Source organism: Ovis canadensis, chromosome 3 (assembly GCF_042477335.2).
Source record: "Ovis canadensis isolate MfBH-ARS-UI-01 breed Bighorn chromosome 3, ARS-UI_OviCan_v2, whole genome shotgun sequence".
Classification (NCBI taxonomy): Eukaryota; Metazoa; Chordata; class Mammalia; order Artiodactyla; family Bovidae; genus Ovis; species Ovis canadensis.
The window spans coordinates 141,637,670-141,658,583 of NC_091247.1; the positions used below are offsets into that span (position 1 = coordinate 141,637,670).

Consider the following 20,914-nt stretch of genomic DNA (forward strand, 5'->3'; position numbering starts at 1 on the left):
CTGCAGCCCTCACCCCCAATTTTGCCTATAAAAACTTTTTCCCCAAACCATTGGAGAGTTACGGGTTTCTGAGCAGGAGCCACCCTTTCTTCCTGCTTGACTCTACAGTAAACCCTTTTCTGTTCCAACATTTCCATTTGTTTGGCCTCACTGTGTGTTGGGCAGGTGAACTTGTGTTTGGTTACAATATTTTTGCAGGAGGGACATCATTCAGTTTACTACTGTGTTAAAAGTATAGAGACTAAAATTCAGAATAGTATTTATCTTTGGACATTGGGAAAGCAATGCAGTTGATATTGGGAACACAGGAACCTTTAAGGATTTTCTGCTTCTTCAGCTGAAGAATAGGTGCATGCATGCATGCTAAGTTGCTTCAGTTGTGTACAACTCTTTGCGACCCTTTGGACTGTAGCCTATCAGGCTCCTCTGTCCATGGGATTCTCCAGGCAAGAGTACTGGAGTGGGTTGCCATATGCTCATTTTGTTGTTGTAGGAAGGGAGACCCCTTCCAGGGCCCTGAGAGTGGCTCTTATCTAACACTCAGAAAAAGAACTGTTTGAGGAGATGCATGTGCTGACAAAGCAAGTGACTTTATTGGAAAAGGCACCCCAGCAGAGAGCACCAGGGTAAGGGAACCCAGGGGACCTGCTCTGGCTTGTGGCTGACAGTCTTGCGTTTTATAGTGATGGCATTATTTTCTGGGTTGTCTTTGGCCACTCATTCTGACTCAGGGTCCTTCTTGGTTGTTCACAAATTGCTCAGCCAAGATGGATGCCAGCGAGAAGGATTCTGGGAGGTAGCAGTACAGGTGGTGTCTCCTTTTGACCTTTCCTGAGCTTTTCCGGTTGGTGGTGGCTTGTTAGTTCCATGTTCCTTACCAGGATCTGCTGTCCTAAAACAATTCACGCTAATGGTGCTTGGCCAGCGTGGGCAGTTTCAGTCAGTGTGCTTTCCCTAGCACTGCTATTGTTATTATCTGCCTCTCAGATTCTATCCTGCTCGAGGTTATGGTGCTTTCTCTACCCATCTTCTTACTTTGACCCTTTCACCCCTGTGGCACATGTTTCTAACATGTCTGTCTGGTGACAGATGCCAGGCCCCTCTGTCCTCCACCATCTCCTGGAGTGTGCTCAAATTCATGTCCGTTGAGTTGGTGATGCTATCTAACTATCTCATCCTCTGCCACTCCCTTCTCCTTTTGCCTTCAATATTTCCCAGCATCAGGGTCTTTTTCTCTTCACATTAGGTGGACAAAGTATTGGAGCTTCAGCTTCAGCATCAGTTCTTCCAATGAATATTCAGGGTGTGGCACATAGCAAGCCCTTAATAACCTGGTAGCACTTAAAGTGTTTACTATGTTATGTATGGTATAAGTTTATCTATAGATTATCTCATTTAATCCCCAGAATAATTCAACAGGGATAGGTATTACTATTAATCTTATTTCACGGATGAGGAAACTGACAATATGTGAGGCTGGCCTAAAAGTCATGGTTGTTATACATAGTGGGTCCTGGAATCAAATCCAAGTATTCTGTGATTCTACTGCCTTTTAAAAGAAATTAAGGTAAAATTCACCCTTTTTGGTGTACTGTTCGAGAATTCTGACAAAGACATATAGATGTGTACTCACCACCAAAATTCAGATTTAAAACAGTTCTAACTCCTTGAAAAATCCCCTTACACCCTTCCATGGCCACCCTTTTCCTGGCTGATAGCCTCCTGAAGCCGTTAGTTTTCTGTGCTTACAGTTTTCCTTTCCTGAATGCCATACAAATGGAATCATACCTTATGTCACATGAATCTATCACTAGCTGAAAGATACTTGAGTTGTTTCTAGTTTGGAGCAATTATGAATAAAGTCACTATAAACATTCCATGTATGAATTCTTTTATAAACATAAGTTTTCATCTCTTGGCTAAATACCTAGAAATGGTATTGCTAGGTCCTGTGGTAGCATACCTTTATAGGAAATTGTCAAACTGTTATCTTAAATGGCTTTACTATTTTGCATTCCCATCAGAAAACTGTAAGAGTTCCAGTTGCTCTTCATCCTTGTCTGTGCTTAGTATTGTCACCATTTATTTAGTTCTTCTTGATTTCTTTTATCAATGGTTTTGTAATTTTCAATGTACAGTTTTCTTGTTAGATTTGTAAATATTTCATGTTTTTAGTGTAATTGCAGATGATAGTTTTATTAAATTTCAAATTCTAATTGTTTATTGCTAGTGTATAGAGGTATGATTTTTGATTTTTATATACTGGCAGCTTTTAAAAGATATATTCCTTTGGGAATTTTTATACAGTTTTTTGTTTAATTTTTGGTTTGTTTTTGGTTTTGTTTGATGTGTGAATGGAAACCTTTTTATTTCTCCTTTTTCAATTAATATTCTTTTATTTCCTCTTTTTACCTGATTGCATTGGGTAGGACCTTGATAAAAGATTGAATAAAAAGGGATCCTCAGAGCAATTTAGGCTTTCACCATTAAGTATAATGTTAGCTGTAAATTTTTTGTAAATGTTCATCAGTTTGGGGAAGCTGTCCTTATTACTAATTTGTTATAGAATTTAAAAAAAGTCATGAATGAATGTTGAATTTTGTCAACTGCTTTTTCTGCATCTATTGAGATGATCATATGCTTCTTCTTAGTCTGTTGATATGATTATTTACACTTATTAGTTTTCCAGTTTTGAAATAGCCTTATGTTCTAGTAATAAACCCCACTTGTTCATACTGTACATTGTTTGATCTAATTTCTAATATTTTAAGGATTTTTGTGACTGTGTTCATAAAGAATATTGATATAGTTTATTTTCTTATGTCTTTATCTGGTGCTGGCATCAGGATAAAACTGGCCTCAAAGAATAGGTTGTGAAATGTTTTTCCCACCTCAGATTTCTGGAAGAATTTATGAGCAACTGCTTAGCTTGTAGTGTATTCTTCATCACTTGACCCAGCAAACTCTGTCTCGGTTCTCCTATATATCTGACACATTATTTGTGGCAACTAGATCTTCTGTTTCTTATTGCAATATTTCCAGCACCTAACATCTGGTTACTCCTTTTATATATTAAAACATTTTTATCCAATTTTAATTGTGGTAGAATACACATAACATAAATTTTACCATCCTAATCATTTTTAAGTGTACAGTTCAGTACTGCTAAGTATAATCACATTGTCATGCAATCAACATCCAGAACTTCTTCACTCTTTTTTTGCACAGCCCTTGCAGTGAGAGAGTGGAGCCCTAACCACTGGACACTGGGGAATTTCCTCAGAATTTTTTCACCTTCCAATACCCTATTTCCTTCTTCCCTCTCACCTTGGGAAACCACCATTTCACTTATTTCTGTAAATTCAACTAATCTAGATACCTCATATTAGTGAAATCATACAGTATTTTTTTAAAAGGTGGACCATTTTTAAAGTCTTTATTGAATTTGTTACAATATTTCTTCTGTTTTTTTATGTTTTGGTTTTTCGGCTGAGAGGCATGTGGGATCTTAGCTCCCCAATCAGGGATGGAACCCATACCCTCTGCATTGGAAGGAGAAATCATAACCACTGGACCACCTAGAGAGTCCCCAGTATTTGTTTTTTATGACTGACTTGTTTCACTTAGCTTAATGTCTTTTTCGGGGGAAGAGTTGCTGTGCTGGGCTTCACTTTGATGACCACACTTCTCTAGTTGTGGTACACAGGCTTAATTGCCTCAACACATGTTCAATCTTAGTTCCTTGAACAGGGATCGAACCAACTTTACCTGCATTTGGAGGCAGATTTTTTTTTTTCACTTTTATTTGCATTCATTTTTTGCAGCATTTATTCCTGGGCCATAAGTTTTTGTTTCTTCAGTTTTGAAGGCAGATTCTTAACCACTGGACTACCAGGGAAGTCCCAGCTTAGCTTAACGTCTTATGGTTTAACCACACGTGTGCTCAGATGCTCAGTCATGTCTGACTCTGCGACCATACGGACTGTAGCCTGCCAGGCTCCTCTGCCCATGGGATTTACTGTTTCAGAATGTCCTTCCTTTTTAAGGCTGAATAATGTTTCATTGTAAATATAGTCTACATTTTGTTATCCATTCAGCTGTCAATGCATACCTGGGTTGCTTCTATCTCTTGGCTATTATGTATAATACTATTATGAACACAGGTGTATGACTATCTGATAGGGTTCCTGTTTTCAGTTATTTGGGGTGTATACTCAGAAGTAGAATTGCTGGATCGTATGGTAATTTTATTTTTAATATTTTGGGGAACTGCATATACAGTTTCCATTGTGGCTGCACCATTTTAGATTCCCACAAATAGTGCACAGGAGTTCCAAATTTTCACATCCTTACCAATATTTGTTCAGTTCAGTTCGGTCACTCAGTCGTGTCCAACTCTTTGCGACCCCATGAATCACAGCACACCAGGCCTTCCTGTCCATCACCAACTCCTGGAGTTCACTCAAACTCACATCCATTGAGTCGGTGATGCCATCCAGCCATCTCATCCTCTGTCGTTCCCTTCTCCTCCTGCCCCTAATCCTTCCCAGCATCAGAGTCTTTTCCAATGAGTCAACTCTTCGCATGAGGTGGCCAAAGTACTGGAGTTTCAGCTTTAGCATCATTCCTTCCAAAGAACATCCAGGACCTATCACCTTTAGAATGGACTGGTTGGATCTCCTTACAGTCCAAGGGACTCTCAAGAGTCTTCTCCAACACCACAGTTCAAAAGCATCAGTTCTTCAACACTCAGCTTTCTTCACAGTCCAACTCTCACCTCCATACGTGACTACTGGAAAAACCACAGCCTTGACTAGACGGACCTTTGTTGGCAAAGTAATGTCTCTGCTTTTGAATGTGCTATCCAGGTTGGTCATAACTTTCCTTCCAAGGAGTAAGTGTCTTTTAATTTCATGGCTGCAATCACCATCTGCAGTGATTAGGGAGGCCCCCAAAATAAAGTCTGACACTGTTTCCACTGTTTCCCCATCTATCTGCCATGAAGTGATGGGACCAGATGCCATGATCTTCGTTTTCTGAATGTTGAGCTTTAAGTCAACTCTTTCGCTCTCCTCTTTCACTTTCATCAAGGGGCCTTTTAGTTCCTCTTCGCTTTCTGCCATAAGGGTGGTGTCATCTGCATATCTGAGGTTATTGATATTTATCCTGGCAATCTTGATTCCAGCTTGTGCTTCTTCCAGCCCAGCGTTTCTCATGATGTGCTCTGCATATAAGTTAAATAAGCAGGGTGACAATATACAGCCTTGACGTACTCCTTTTCCTATTTGGAACCAGTCTGTTCCATGTCCAGTTCTAACTGTTGCTTCCTGACCTGCATGTAGGTTTCACAAGAGGCAGGTCAGGTGGTCTGGTATTCCCATCTCTTTCAGAATTTTGCAGTTTATTGTGATCCACACAGTCAAAGGCTTTGGCATAGTCAATCAAGCAGAAATAGATGTTTTTCTGGAACTCTTTCTTTTTCAATGATCCAGCGGATGTTGGCAATTTGATCTCTGGTTCCTCTGCCTTTTCTAAAACCAGCTTGAACATCTGGAAGTTCATGGTTCACGTATTGCTGAAGCCTGGTTTTGAGAATTTTGAGCATTACTTTACTAGCATTTGTTTTTCATAGTAGCCACCTAAGTGGATATGAAGTAATATCTCACTGTGGTTTTGATTTGCATTTACCTAATGGATGTGAGTAAAGTAATGCTTTATGCTAGTAGACCTGTAGAAAATTCTTCAAGAGATGGGAATACCAGACCACCTGACCTGCCTCTTGAGAAACCTATATGCAGGTCAGGAAGCAACAGTTAGAACTGGACATGGAACAACAGACTGGTTCCATATAGGAAAAGGAGTACGTCAACACTGTATATTGCCACCCTGCTTATTTAGCTTATATGCAGAGCACATCATGAGAAATGCTGGGCTGGAAGAAGCACAAGCCGGAATCAAGACTGCCGGGAGAAATATCAATAACCTCAGATCACACCACCGTTATGGCAGAAAGCGAAGAAGAACCAAAAAGCCTCTTGATGAAGGTGAAAGAGGAGAATGAAAAAGTTGGCTTAAAGCTCAACATTCAGAAAACAAAGATCATGGTATCTGGTCCCATCACTTCATGGCAGATAGATGGGGAAACAGTGGAAACAGTGTCAGACTTTATTTTGGGGGCCTCCTAAATCACTGCAGATGGTGATTGCAGCCATGAAATTAAAAGACGCTTACTCCTTGGAAGGAAAGTTATGACCAACCTGGATAGCACATTCAAAAGCAGAGACATTACTTTGCCAACAAAGGTCTGTCTAGTCAAGGCTATGGTTTTTCCAGTAGTCATGTATGGATGTGAGAGTTGGACTGTGAAGAAAGCTGAGTGCTGAAGAACTGATGCTTTTGAACTGTGGTGTTGGAGAAGACTCTTGAGAGTCCCTTGGACTGTAAGGAGATCCAACCAGTCCATTCTAAAGGAGATCAGTCCTGGGTGTTCTTTGGAAGTAATGATGCTGAAGCTGAAACTCCAGTACTTTGGCCACCTCATGCAAAGAGTTGACTCATTGGAAAAGACTGATGCTGGGAGGGATTGGGGGCAGGTGGAAAAGGGGACAGCAGAGGATGAGATGGCTGGATGGCATCACCGACTCAATGGACGTGAGTTTGAGTGAACTCTGGGAGATGGTGATGGACAGGGAGGCCTGGTGTGCTGCAATTCATGGGGTCTCAAAGAGTTGGACGTGACTGAGCAACGGAACTGAACTGAATGGATGTGAGAGTTGGATTGTGAAGAAAGCTGAGCACCGAAGAATTGATGCTTTTGAACTGCGGTGTTGGAGAAGACTCTTGAGAGTCCCTTGGACTGCAAGGAGATCCAACCAGTCCATCCTAAAAAAGACCAGTCCTGGGTGTTCATTGAAAGGGCTGATGCTGAGGCTGAAACTCCAGCACTTTGGCCACCTGATGCGAAGAGTTGACTCATTGGAAAAGACTCTGATGCTGGGAGGGATTGGGGGCAGGAGGAAAAGGGGACAACAGAGGATGAGATGGCTGGATAGCATCACCAACTGAATGGACGTGAGTTTGAGTGAACTCCGGGAGATGGTGATGGACAGGGAGGCCTGACGTGCTGCGATTCATGAGGTCGCAAAGAGTCGGACACAACTGAGTGACTGAACTGACCTGAACTGAATGATTAGTGATGTTGAGCTTTTATTCATATGTTTGTTGGCCATTGATGCTGTTGTTGTTGTTCAGTTGCTAAGTTTTGTCCAGCTCTTTGCAACCCCATGGACTACAGCATGTCAGCCTTCCCTGTCCTTCACTATCTCCTGGAGTTTACTCCAACTCATGTCCTTTAAGTTGGTGATGCCATCCAACCATCTCATCCTCTCTTGCCCCTTCTCTTCTTGCCCTCAATCTTTCCCAACACCAGGGTCTTTTCTAATTAGTCGGCTCTTCCCAACTGCTGGCCAAAGTATTGGAGTTTCAGCTTCAGCTTCAGCATCAGAACTTCCAATGAATATTCAGGGTTAATTTCCTTTAGGATTGACTGGTTTGATCTCTTTGCTGTCCAAAGGACCCTCAAGAGTCTTCTCCAGCACCACAGTTCAAAAACATCAATTCTTCAGCACTCAGCCTTCTTTATGGTTCAACTCTCACATCCAAACATGACTACTGAAGAAATCATAGCTTTACCTATACGGCCCTTTGTCAGCAAAGTAATGTCTCTGCTTATTAATACACTGTCTAGGTTTGTCATAGCTTTTCTTCCAAGGACCAAGGGTCTTAATTTTGTGGACATTTATACGTCTTTTGAATGTCTATTCAAGTCCTTTTCCCATTTATCAATTGGGTTATTTATTTATTTGATGTGAGTTGTAAGAATACTTTATATATTGTAGTATTAACCCTTCATTAGATATATGATTTGCAAATTCTTTTTTCCCCACTCCATAGGTTGCCTTTTTACTCTGTGAATTGTGTTCCTTGATGCAGAAAAGTTTTACATTTTGATTTGTTGGCTCAGTGGTGAAGCATCTGCCTGCAACATTCTCTGGGTTGGGAAGATCCCTTGGAGAAGAAAATGGCAACCCATTCCAATATTCTTTCCTGGAAAATTCCATGGACAGGTTCCTGGCGGGCTATAGTCCATGGGGTGGCAAAAGAGTCGGACACGACTTAGCGACTAAACAATCTATTTTTACTTTTGTTGCCTGTACTTTTGGTACCAAATCCAATGTCATGAAGCTTTTCTCTCTATGTTTTCTATGTTTTATAGTTTTAGGTCTTATGCTTAGGTTTTTAAATTCATTTTGAGTTAATATTTGTATATGGTATAAGAGTCCTACTTCGTTCTTGCGTGGGTGTATCCAGTTTTCCCAACATCATTTGCTGACAGATTGGCCTCTCCCATTAAAAAGCCTTGACACTCTTGTCAAAAATTATTTGACCAGGGACTTCCCTAGTGGCCCAATGGCTAAGACTCCACACTCCCAATACAGGGGATCGGGGTTCAACCCCTGGTCAGGGAACTAGATCCCACATCCCCCAACTGAGAGTATGAGTTCCGTGACTATAGATTGTGCATGGTGCAGAGGATCCAAGATTCCGAGGGCCACAACGAAGACCCAGTACAGCCAAATAAACTTTTTTTAAGTTAAAAAAATCTATTTAACTATATGTGTGAAAGTTTGTTTCTGGGCTTTGTATTCTATATGTCTCTTATAATTAAAATGTGCCAGTTAACTACTGTAAATTTATAATAATAATTGAAAATGAGACGTATGAGATCTCCAACTTCATTCTTCAAGACTGTTTTGGGTATTTGGGGTTCTTTGAGATTCCACATGAATCCTAAAGATGTACTTCTATTTCTGCAAAATCATTGAGGTTTTGCTAAGGAGTGCATTAGCTGTAGATTCGTTCAGTAGCATTGTTTTAACATTGTCTTTTGCCTTCTTGGTTGTTTATTATAAATAATTTTATTCTTTTGATGCTACTGTAAGTAGAATTGTTCTCTTAATTTCCTTTTCAGATTTAAAAAAGTTTTTTATTTAAACATTTTTTATTTTAAAAAAATTATTTATTTATTTGTTTTTGGCTGTGCTGAGTCTTCACTGCTGCATGCGGACTTTCTCTAGCTGCGATGCACAGGCTTCTCATTGTAGCGGCTTCTCTTGTTTGGAGCACAGACTCTAGGGTGCATGGTCTCAAGTAACTGGGATGCTAGGGCTTAGTTGCCCTGCAGCATGTGGAATCGTCCCCAAGCCAGGGATCAAACCTGTGTCCCCTGCATTGTCAGGCAAATTCTTAACCACTGAACTACCAGGGAAGTCCACATTGATTTTTTAAATTCAATTTATTTCAACTAAACTAAAAGAAAAAGTTCACCCACTTTTCACACCATCCCTACCGCCACCTCTGGCAACAATCAAATTCTTCTCTGTAGCTATGAACTTAGTTTTATTTTAGATTTCACATGTAAGAAAGATCACATGGTATTTCTCTTCCTCTGACTTATTTCTTTTAATGTAATGCCCTCAAAGTCCATCCATGTTGTTGCAAATGGAAAACCTTTATCTTTTTCTACAGATGAATACTATTTCATTGTATATTTGTGTAGGTGTATATAATACACATATACTTATCTGTTCATTATTGATGGGTGCTTGGATCCTTTCCATATTTTGGCTATTGTAAATAATGCTACAGTGAACGTGGGAATACATATTTGTTTTCTAATTACTATTTTTGTTTTTTATAGCTAAATACCCAAAAGCGGAATTCCTGGATCATTATTGTATTTCTATTTTTAATTTTTTGAGGAACCTCCATTTTGTTTTCCATGGTTATTGTTACTCAGTCACTAAGTCATGTTTGACTCTGTGACCCCATGGACTGCAGCACACCAGGCTCCTCTGTCCTCCACTATCTCCCAGAGTTTTCTCAGATTCATTTCCATTGTGTTGATGACGTTATCTAGCCATCTCATCTCCTGCTGCCCCCTTCTTTTGCCTTCCGTCTTTCCCAGCACCAGGGTCCCCAGTGAATCAGCTCTTAGCACCAGGTGGCCAAAGTATTGGCGCTTCAGCTTTTTTTTCCATAGTGACTGCACCAATTTACCCCACTAACAATGCATGAGGATTTCCTTTTCTTCACATCCTTGCTAATACTAACAAGCGTTATTATTTTCAATCTTTTTGATAATAATCATTCTAACAGGTGTGTGGTACATTTCATTGTGATTTTGATTTGCATTTTCCTGATGATTAAGGACAGTAATTATCTTCTTATGTACCCATTGAACATCTATATGTCTTTGTTGGAAAAATGTCTATGTAGATCTTCTGTCCACATTTTAATCAGATTGTTTGGGTTTTTGCTATTGAGTTGTATGAGTTCTTTATATATTTTGAATATTACCCCCTTGTCAGACATATGATTTGCAAATATTTCCCCCCACTAAGTAGATTGCTTTTTCATTTTGTTGATGGTTTCCTTTGCTGTGAAGAAGCTTTTTAGTTTGATGCAGTCCTACTTGCTTATTTTTGCTTTTGTTACCTTTGCTATTGGTGTGAAATCCAAAAAATTATCACCAAGAACAATGTCAAGGAGATTACTGCCTATGTGTTTTCTTCTGGAATTTTTATAGTTTGAGGTCTTACATTCAAGTTTTTCATCCATTTTGGGTTAATTTTTATGCACGGTATAAGATAGCAATCCCCAGTTTCTTTCTTCTGTATGTGGCTGCCCAGTTTTTCCAGCACCATGTATTGAAAAGACTGTCGTTTCCCCAGTGTATATTCTTGGCTGCTTTGTTGTAAATTTACCGTATGTGTGTATGGGTTTATTTCTGGACTTTCCTTTCTATTCCATTGATCTGTGGGTCTGTTTTTATGCCAATATCATGTGTTTTAATTTCTATAACTTTGTACTATTGTTTGAAATCAAGGAGCTCCAGCTTTGTTCTTCTCAGTATTACTTTAGCTATTTAGAGTCTCTTATGATTCCATACAAATTTTAGGGCTTTTTGTTCTATTTCTATAAAAAATGTTATTAGAATTTTGAAAATGATTTCTTTCTATGTGTAGACTGCTTTGGTGGTATGAATATTTTAATTCTTAGGAGAATTAACAATATTAATTTCTTCATTTCTTTCATTTATGTCTTTCATTTCCAATATATAGGTCTTTCACCTCAGTTAAATTTATTGCCAGGTTTTTTTTTTATGCCATTGTAAATGGGATTGTTTTCTTAATTTCTCTTTCTGATAGTTCATTACTAGCATGCAGAAAATTAAACATATCTATTCATTTATTAGGCTGGGTCAAGTCTTAGCTTTGCAGGATCTTTGTTGTGCCATGTGGAATCTTTTGTTGTAGTGCATAGACTTTCTAGTTGTGGCATGTGGGCTGTAGAGTGCGCAGGCTCAGTAATTGTGGGGCATGGGCTAGGTTGCGCTGTGTCATGTGGGAGCTTAGCTCCCCGATCAGGAATCAAATGCATGTCCTTGCATTACAAGGAGGGTAACTACTGTACCACCAGGGAAGTCCCAGAAAATTAAACATGTTTTTTTTGTGTGTGTGATTTTGTATCCTGCAACTTTGCTAAATTCATTTATTTCTCCTAACAGGTTTGGGGTGTGTGTGTGTGTGTGTAAGCTTTAGAGTTTTCAACATATAAGATCATATCATCTGCAAACATTTTTTTTTCTTTTCCAATTTTGATTTTTTAAAATTTATTTTTTCTCCTGAATTACTCTGGCTAGGACTTCCAGTAATATGTTGAATAGAACTGATGAGAGTTGGAATCCTTTACTTGTTCCTAATCTTAGAGGAATAACTTTCAGATTTTCACCTTTCAGTATGATGTTAGCTGTGGGCTTGTCATATATGACATTTATTATATTGAAGTATTTTCCCTTTACACCTACTTTGGTGAGAGCTTTCATCATGAAAGGGTGTTGAATTTTGTTGCATGCTTTTTCTGTATCAGTTGAGGTGATCATATGATTTTTTTCCTTCATTTTGTTAATTTGGTGTATTTCATTCATTGATTTTCACATGTTGAACCATTTTTGTATTCCTGGAATAAATCCCACATGTTTGCAGTATCTAATTCTATTAATAAGGTGCTAATCCTATTTAGTATTTTGTTGAGGATTTTTGCAACAAAATTTATAGAGATGTTGATCTGTAGTGTTTTTTTTTTTTTGCAATATCTTTATCCATCTTGGTATGAGGGTAATTCTGGCCACAAAGAATGAATTGAGAAGAGTTCTTTTCCATTCTGTGGGAGAATATATGAGAAGTTGGTAATACTTTTTCCTTAATCACCATGTTATGTGTTAGTTTGTAATGTTATTCTTCATCACTTGTCTTATCAAACTTTGTCTCTGTTCTGCATTTCTGACTTAATTTACTGCAACTGCATTACCTATTTCTGACTGCAGTAATTCTAGCACCTAACATTTGATTACTCTTTTGGCATGGCGATTTGGCTTGCAAAATCCCAATCTCACTGCTATTGTAAGGAGTGTAGAAGAAGTTAGGTTTATCTAAAGCCAAATTGAGAAAGTAACTGATAAAGTTGGAAAGATGGAGCAGTGGTTCTACATCTATCAGATTTATTATGCCTTTTAAAAATATTTTTAACTTCCCTTTTGTTCCTCTGAAGTGAACTTCATAGATAAAATATCTATACTCGAAGAAATTATTATATGAAGGTAAATAAAAGCGCTAAATTTAATAACATGCATTTCAATGTGTAAATTCTAAGTCAAACTTCAATAGAAGACATTACAAAGAGGTAGCAGAGGCTTGCATCTTTATGCAGAATTAAAATAAATATGAAAGCTATGAATATAGGCTGAAACAAATGCAGGTTTATTGCAGTGACACTACATACTATTAGCAATGGTGCATTGTTGGTTGGTAGTATGGTGAACATTTTATTGGTGAATGGTGAAATTTTATTGGCAAAATCCTAAAGAACATTTTCCTTTGATTCGCATAATATTTGCATTCCTGGAAATTTCAGTAAGCAATTAAACTTGGTAGGAACTCACTTTCCATTTATACTTTAAAAAGAATAAGTTTCTAGGCTCAGGTAATTATAAACATTTTATGTAACCTATGTGAATATCCCATTGGACAGTGAAAATTTATGCAGGATGAGCCAATTCTTAAATATGTATACTGTCCATTGCACATAGGGTGGGCTGGCACAACTTAGCATCCTTTACTAAGTACAATGTCTTCCCTTCCATTCCTTGTTACAACCAAAAGTGCTTCTTTTCTTTGGCAGACATTGTGACTTTTTTTTTTAAAGCTTATATATTTATCTTCATTTTTTGGCTATGGTGGGTCTTCATTGCTGTGCATGGGCTTTCTCTAGTTGCAGTGGTGGGGTGGGGGTTCTACTCTCTGCTGCAATGTGTGGGCTTCTGATTGCACTGGCTTCTCTTCTTGTGGGGCATGGGCTCCAGGCATACAGGCTTCAGTAGGTGCAGCACATAGGTTCTATAATTGCAACTCGCGGGCTCTAAAGCACTGGCTCAGTAGAAGGCTTGAGGGCTTAGTTGCTCTGCAGCCTGTGTGATTTTTCTGGGACCAGGGATTGCACTGGTGTCCCTTGGCTTGCAATGCAGATTCTTAACCACTGAACCACCAGGGTAGTCCACCTCTCTCTCTCTCTTTTTTTTTTTTTGGCTGAGCTGGGTCTCTTTTGCTTTACGTGGGCTTTCTCCAGTTGTGTGAGCGGGGTCTACTCTTTGTTGCAGTGCTCAGGCTTCTCTTGCAGCCGAGCACAGGCTCTAGCAGCACGGGCTTCAGTAATTGTAGAACCTGGGCTCAGTAGTTGCAGTTCCAGGGCTCTGGAGTAGGGGTTCAGTAGCTGTGGTGCATGAGCTTAGTTGATCTGCTGCATGTGGACTATTCCTGGACCCAACATCGAACCCATGTCCCCTGCATAAGCAGGCAGATTCCTATCCACTGTACCACCAGGAAGTCCCATACATTTCTAAATGCCAGATATGAGGCAATAATTACCCCCACCGAGAACTACTAGGATAAAGTGATGAACAGAAGAAATTTACTGATAGATTCTTGAGGAGGGGAAATAATGAAATAAAAATCATGTTGTGGAATATTCCAATAGCTGCTTTCCAGGTGTAAGGGTTAATTTTTTTAAAAGTAATTTCCTTTAATTAGTTTGTTTACAGCAGCCATAGTCTATAAGGCATTTCACACATGTTACATGTCTCAGATCAACTGTGAACTTAGCATCTCCATTATTTTACAGATGAGTCATGATTGTAGAAAATAATTTTTTAAAGAGTTATCTTTTTAAAAACAATTTTAATTTATTTTTCAGCTGTGCTGGGTCTTCGTTGCTATGAGGGCTTTCTCTAGTTGCAGCAAGTGGAGGGCTATTCTCTAGTTTCAGGCTTCTCATTGAGGTGGCTTCTCTTGTGGAACATGGGCTCTACAGAGAGGGGACTTCAGTAGTTGTGGTATACGGGCTTACTGCCCTATGGCATGTGGAATATTCCCAGACCAGGGATCGAACCCATGTCCCCTACATTGGCCGGCAGATTCTTAACCACTGGATCACCAGGGAAGTCCACTAAAAGTCATTTTAAGGAGGGAGCTAGAGTTAGAATCCAGATATAATTTCAAACCAAATATTTTTTTCATTATATCATAGAAATTCTAGGATGAAGGCAGAGAAAAAAAAATTAAGAGGAAAATCTTAGACTAACAGAAAGATTAGAATTAAAAAGCTTTTGATTAGAGAGCTTTATAGTGACTATCACTGACATTCTGGGAAGAAAGGTGATCAAATCTTATTGTCAAACAGGATTTATTACTATAATCCCCCTTTTTATTCTTATAGTATCTTAATATGCAGCTGACAGACATAATGCAAAATGTGAAGCGTATAATAAATCGCTATACTATGAATGAGAATATGCATGCTGGAAGGAAAATGTCCCTTATAGAACATAAGAAACGGAGAGGAAGCTTGCTGGAGAAAATAGTTGCTTGTGCTAAGACTGCTGAAATTAAAGACAAGACTCTTGCCTACATTCTGGCCTGGTTGGAAGAATGGAGTAAGTTTCCAGAAGTGATTTAAAGTTAATGAAAAACCTACAGAACAGAATTATAAGTAAATTTTGAAGGATTAGAAGACTAAAGAAGGAAAAGCTAAGATGGTTAAACAGTTGCTCTCTGTTTCAGGAAGAATAAAATAAGGAAAACAAATTTGCTCACTTAGCATGCTCCTGCCCAGTGTCTTAATGCTTCCTAGTCCCTTGCCTGAAACATTTTCTACCAGGTAGCCACATGGTTTATTCTCTGCTTATACCTCACTTTATTTATTTATTTATTTATTTATTTTTTAATATACCTCACTTTAAAATGAGGTGTTCTCTGACCATCCCCATTCTCTACACCCTGGCACTGGCTGTTATTCTTTATAATTTTTTATGTATAGCTTTTCTTATCATCTGGCACAGTTTATAATTAATAATTAATATTTTTTAAAAATTTTGTTTGTTTCCTTTCGCTAGAATATAAATAGTAATAAAATCAGGGAATTTGTTTTATTCAATGCTGTGTCTTCAGCATCTAGAACAGTATATGACAGAGGAGACTCTAGTTGAATGAAAGAATGAATAAGCTAAGAATACAAAAAAGAGAAATTTCATTTAGTGACAAGAAATCTCATATAACAAGGGTTATGAAATACTAGAAAACTTACCAAGGGAGTTAATTGGGGTTTTAATCCCCAGTATTAAAGCATATAATCACATTTTAGATCTTTATCCTTGATATCAGATAATTAAACCAATTAGACACCTTGGCATCCCACTCCAGTACTCTTGCCTGGAAAATCCCATGGACAAAGGAGCCTGGTGCGCTGCAGTCCATGAGGTCGCTAAGTGTTGGACACGACTGAGTGACTTCACTTTCACTTTTCACTTTCATGCAATGGAGAAGGAAATGGCAACCCACTCCAGTGTTCTTGCCTGGAGAATCCCAGGGACAGAGGAGCCTGGTGGGGAGGCCATCTATGAGGTTGCACAGAATCAGATACGACTGAAGTGACTTAGCAGCAGCAGCAGCTATATTTTAAGCATATTTTCATGCCCAAGATTTACTGTTCAGTCTTCTATTCCAAGTCTTTTCTTTTTTCACTTCTTCACAGAGAAAAGCCTCAGAATAGAAATAGGTATAAGCTATCTGTATTTCCCAATACTATAATATTGACTAGGTAGCCAATATTGTAAGCCTATATGGTTGTAATTATTTTTCTGCACAAAAGTAATTTTTTTTTACTCTCTTCAAGATGTCACTTTGTCTGAGATCACTGCAATTGATATTGAAGAACACCATCACTGTTTAGCACAAATGGAGATGTTACCAGAAACATTCAAAGCTATTGAGAGCAATGTCAAGATACTAAGCAGAATTACTACATATTTGCTTGAAGAAAAGAGGAAACAAAAGAAAAAAACAGGTAAGAGTACTCTAAGACATTGAATATAGATTTTACTTTTTCTAAAAAATAGCTTTATTGAGGTATAATTTACATACCATAAAGTTTACTCACAATAGTTGTACAATTCAATGGCTTTTAATACATTTAGAATTGTGCAACCATCACCACAGTCTAACTTTAGAACATTTTATGATCCACAGAAGATCCCTCAGGCCCATTTGCAGTCAATCTTCATTCCCACCTTCAGCCCCAGAAATCAATAATCTATTTTCTATCTCAATAGATTTGCCTTTCTTGGATATTTCATAAAATGGAATCATATTTTCATATAGTCCTTTATGTCTGGTTTCTTTCATTTAGCATAATGTTTCGACATTCAGCCATGTTACAGAATGTAACATGTAGTTTTAGTTTGTAGTTTGTAGTTTCTTCCTTTCTAGTGCCAATCATACACCACTGTTTGCATATACCAAACTTTATTTATCCATTTACCAGTTTATTTGCATTGCTCCCACTTTTTCATTTTTTTGAATAATGCCACTATGAACACACATGTATGTTTTTGTATGAACGTAAATTTTCATTTCTTTTTGGAAATACCTAGGAGCAGAATTTCTCTGTCATTTATTTATCTATTGCTGGTAAACATATATTTAACTTTTTAAGAAATTATTAGCTGATTTCCCAAGTGATAGCACCATTTAAATTTTCACCAGCAATATATTAGGGTTCCACTTACTTCACATTTTCAACAACACTTGTTATTGGCTTTTTTGTTTTAGTATAATTGCTTTACAATGTTGTGTTAGTTTCTACTGTCTTTTTTATTATAGCTTTCCTAATAGGTGTGAAGTGGTTTCTCATTGTGGCTTTAATTTGCATTTCCCTGACTAATGATACTGAGCACTTTTTCATGTGCTTATTGGACATTCCTATATTTTCTTTGATGAAACGTCTATTCAAATACTTAATCATTTTCATTATTTAGTTTTAAGAGCTTCTTAGATATTCTGGATACAAGTCCTTTTTCAGAAAAGTAATTTGCAAATGTTTTCTCCCAGTCTGTGGCTTGTCTTTTCATTTTCTTAATGGAGCCTTGAAGCCCAAGAGTGTTTAATTCTGATGAAGTTCCATCAGTTTATCTTTCTTTTTTTCTTATATGGATCATGGTTTTAGTGTTGCATTAAGAACTTGTATCAGTCAGGGTTCAACTCTGAAAACAGAACCAAAAGGAGATTATATTTTATCTATCCATTTATCTAGCACACTGCAATTTGGAACATATTTTGTATTATTTTAATCCTTTTAAATGTACTGGGTGGGGTGCGGTGGTGGATGAATAGGACAGGGAGACCACTTTCTCCCCCACAAATTCATAAAAAGAACATTTAAACGCTGAGTAAATTCCACAAAACAACTTCTGAATGCCGGCAGAGGACATCAGGCACCCAGAAAAGCAGCCCATTGTCTTCGAAAGAAAGTAGGAAAAAATATAAAAGACAAAAAAAAGAGACAAAAGAGGTAGGGACAGAGCTCTGTCCTGGGAAGGGAGTCTTAAAAAGAGAGAAGTTTCCAAACACCAGGAAACACTCTCACTGCCGAGCCTGTGGCGAGCCTTGGAAGCACAGAGGGCAACATAACAGGGAGGAAAAATGAACAAATAATTAAAACCCACAGATTACAAGCCCAACGGTAACTCCCCCCATGGAGAAGCAGCGCTGACGCCTGCACTCACCACTAGCAAGCAGGGGCTTGGCAGGGAGGTGCAGGCTGCATTGCTCAGAGTAAGGATCTGGCCTGAATGCCCCGAGGGCAATCTGAGCAAACTAACTTGGGCTAGCAAACCAGACTGTGGGATAGCTACCACGGGAAAAGCCCTAAGACATTGCCAGGCCCGCGCACAGAACAAGGAGTGAACAGAACTAGCCAGCTGCAGACCATCCCCCTCTGGTGACAGGCAGCCAGAGCTGGAAGCGGGCAATCACAGCCCCAGAGAGACATTATCTACCAAACTGCAAGCAGGCTTCTTTGCTAACTAAGACTTCTTGGGGTTCTGGACAGTCAACATCTGCCTGAGAAGGTGCGTGGGTTGTACACCCAGAAAACCGAGCGACAGGGACTGGGGAGGCGATAAGTTGCAGCGACTGCACACGCCAAACACCTCATCACCTGGGAGGGGCACAAAACGCAGGCCCAACCGAGTCTGCACCTCTGAGGACTACCCGAGTGCCTGAACCTGAGCAGCTTAGACCTGGGAGGTGGATGCAGCCCAGGGCCGGCCTCAGACGATTCCCGTTGGAGCATCCTAAAGAAGGCAATGGCACCCCGCTCCAGTACTCTTGCCTGCAAAATCCCATGGGCGGAGGAGCCTGGTCAGCTGCAGTCCATGGGGTCACAGAGAGTCGGACACGACTGAGCAACTTCACTTTCACTTTTCACTTTCCTGCATTGGAGAAGGAAGTGGCAACCCACTCCAGTGTTCTTGCCTGGAGAATCCCAGGGATCGGGGAGCCTGGTGGGCTGCCATCTATGGGGTCGCGCAGAGTAGGACAGGACTGAAGCGACTTAGCAGCAGCAGAGCCTGAGCACTGTGGGCAGGGAGGGCGCATGAGCTGTGAGCGGGGGCAGGCCCAGTGTGGCTGAGGCACTGCCAGCACACGCCAGTGTTATTTGTTTGCAGTGTCCCTCCCTCCCCATAGCCCGACTGAACAAGTGAGCCTAAAAAAGGTGTCCACCACTGCCCCCTTTGTGTCAGGGTGGAAATCAGACACTGAAGAGACCAGCAAACAGAAGAAGCTAAAACAGAGGGAACCACCTTGGAAGTGACAGGTGCAATAGATTAAAACCCTGTCGTTAGTACCGACTACATGGGAAGGGGCCTATAGATGTTGAGAAATATAAGCCAGACCAAGGAAATATCCAAAAATGAACTGACCCTGCAATACCCACAACAACACCAGAGAAAGTCCTAGATATATTTTTTATTATTTTTATGATCATTCTTTTTTTTTTAAATTTTTAAGTCCTCTATTATTCCTTTAATTTTCACTTTTATAACCTACTATTACTTTGCAAACAAAAGATACCACTTTTTAAAAGCAAACTTCATATATATATATTTTATAATTTTTGTGACCTTTTTTTCTCTTTTTTTTCTTCTTTTCTTTAATATTATATTTTTGAAATTCCAAACTCTAGTCTAGATTTTTAATCTTTGCTTTTTGGTATTTGTTATCAATTTTGTACCTTTAAGAACCCAATCTTCAGTACCCATTTTACTTGGGAGCGAGATTACTGGCTTGACTGCTCTCTCCCACTTTGGACTCCCCTTTTTCTCCACCAGGTTGCCTCTGTCTCCTTCCTACCCTCTTTCTTCTCTACCCAACTCTGTGAATCTCTGTGTGTTCCAGACGGTCGAGAACACTTAGGGAACTGATTACTGGCTGGATCTGTCTCTCGCCTTTTGATTCCCCCCTTTTATCCTCCTGGCCACCTCTGTCTCCTTCCTCCCTTTTCTCTTCTCTGTATTACTCCGTGAACATCTCTGAGTAGTCCACTTGTGGAGTGCACATAAGGAAGTGATTACTGGCTAGCTTTCTCTCTCCTCTATTGATTCCACCTCATCTCATTTGGGTTACCTCTAACTCCTCCCTCTTCTCTTCTCCATGTAACTCTATGAACCTCTCTGGATGTCCCTCACTGTGGAGAAACCTTTCATCTTTAACCTAGATGTTTTATCAATGGTGCTGTACAGAAGGAGAAGTCTTGAGACTACTGTAAAAATAAGACTGAAAACCAGAAGCAAGAGGCTTAAGTCCAAACCCTGAGAACACCAGAGAACTTCTGACTCCAGGGAAGATTAATTGACAGGAGCTCATCAAACGCCTCCATACCTACACTGAAACCAAGCACCACCTAAAGGCCAACGAGTTCCAGAGCAAGACATACCATGCAAATTCTTCAGCAATACAGGAACATAGCCCTGAGCTCCAATATACAAGCTTCCCAAAGTTACTCCAAAACCAATGACATCTCGTAACTCATTACTGGACACTTCATTGCACTCCAGAGAGAAGAAATCCAGCTCTACCCACCAGAACACTGACACAAGCTTCCCTAACCAAGAAACCTTGACAAGCCACCTGTACAACCCCACCCACAGCAAGGAAACTCCACAATAAACAGAACTCCACAAACTGCCAGAATACAGAAAGGCCACCCCAAACTCAGCAATATAAACAAGATGAAGAGACAGTGGAATACCTAGCAGGTAAAGGAACAGGGTAAATGCCCACCAAACCAAACAAAAGAGGAAGAGATAAGGAATCTACCTGGTAAAGAATTCCAAATAATGATAGTGAAAATGATCCAAAATCTTGAAATAAAAATGGAATCACAGATAAACAGCCTGGAG

The 20,914-nt window shown here is 39.4% G+C and overlaps 1 protein-coding gene across 1 annotated transcript in view; it reads left to right on the plus strand.

Moving 5' to 3' along the window:
• Nucleotides 1-20,914, plus strand: part of FAM186A (family with sequence similarity 186 member A) — a 140,214-nt gene that overhangs the window by 21,917 nt on the left and 97,383 nt on the right. The window contains exons 2-3 of the mRNA XM_069581952.1: nucleotides 14,893-15,109; nucleotides 16,348-16,518. Coding sequence (XP_069438053.1) covers nucleotides 14,893-15,109; nucleotides 16,348-16,518 — 388 coding nt within the window. The remainder of the gene's footprint in view (nucleotides 1-14,892; nucleotides 15,110-16,347; nucleotides 16,519-20,914) is intronic.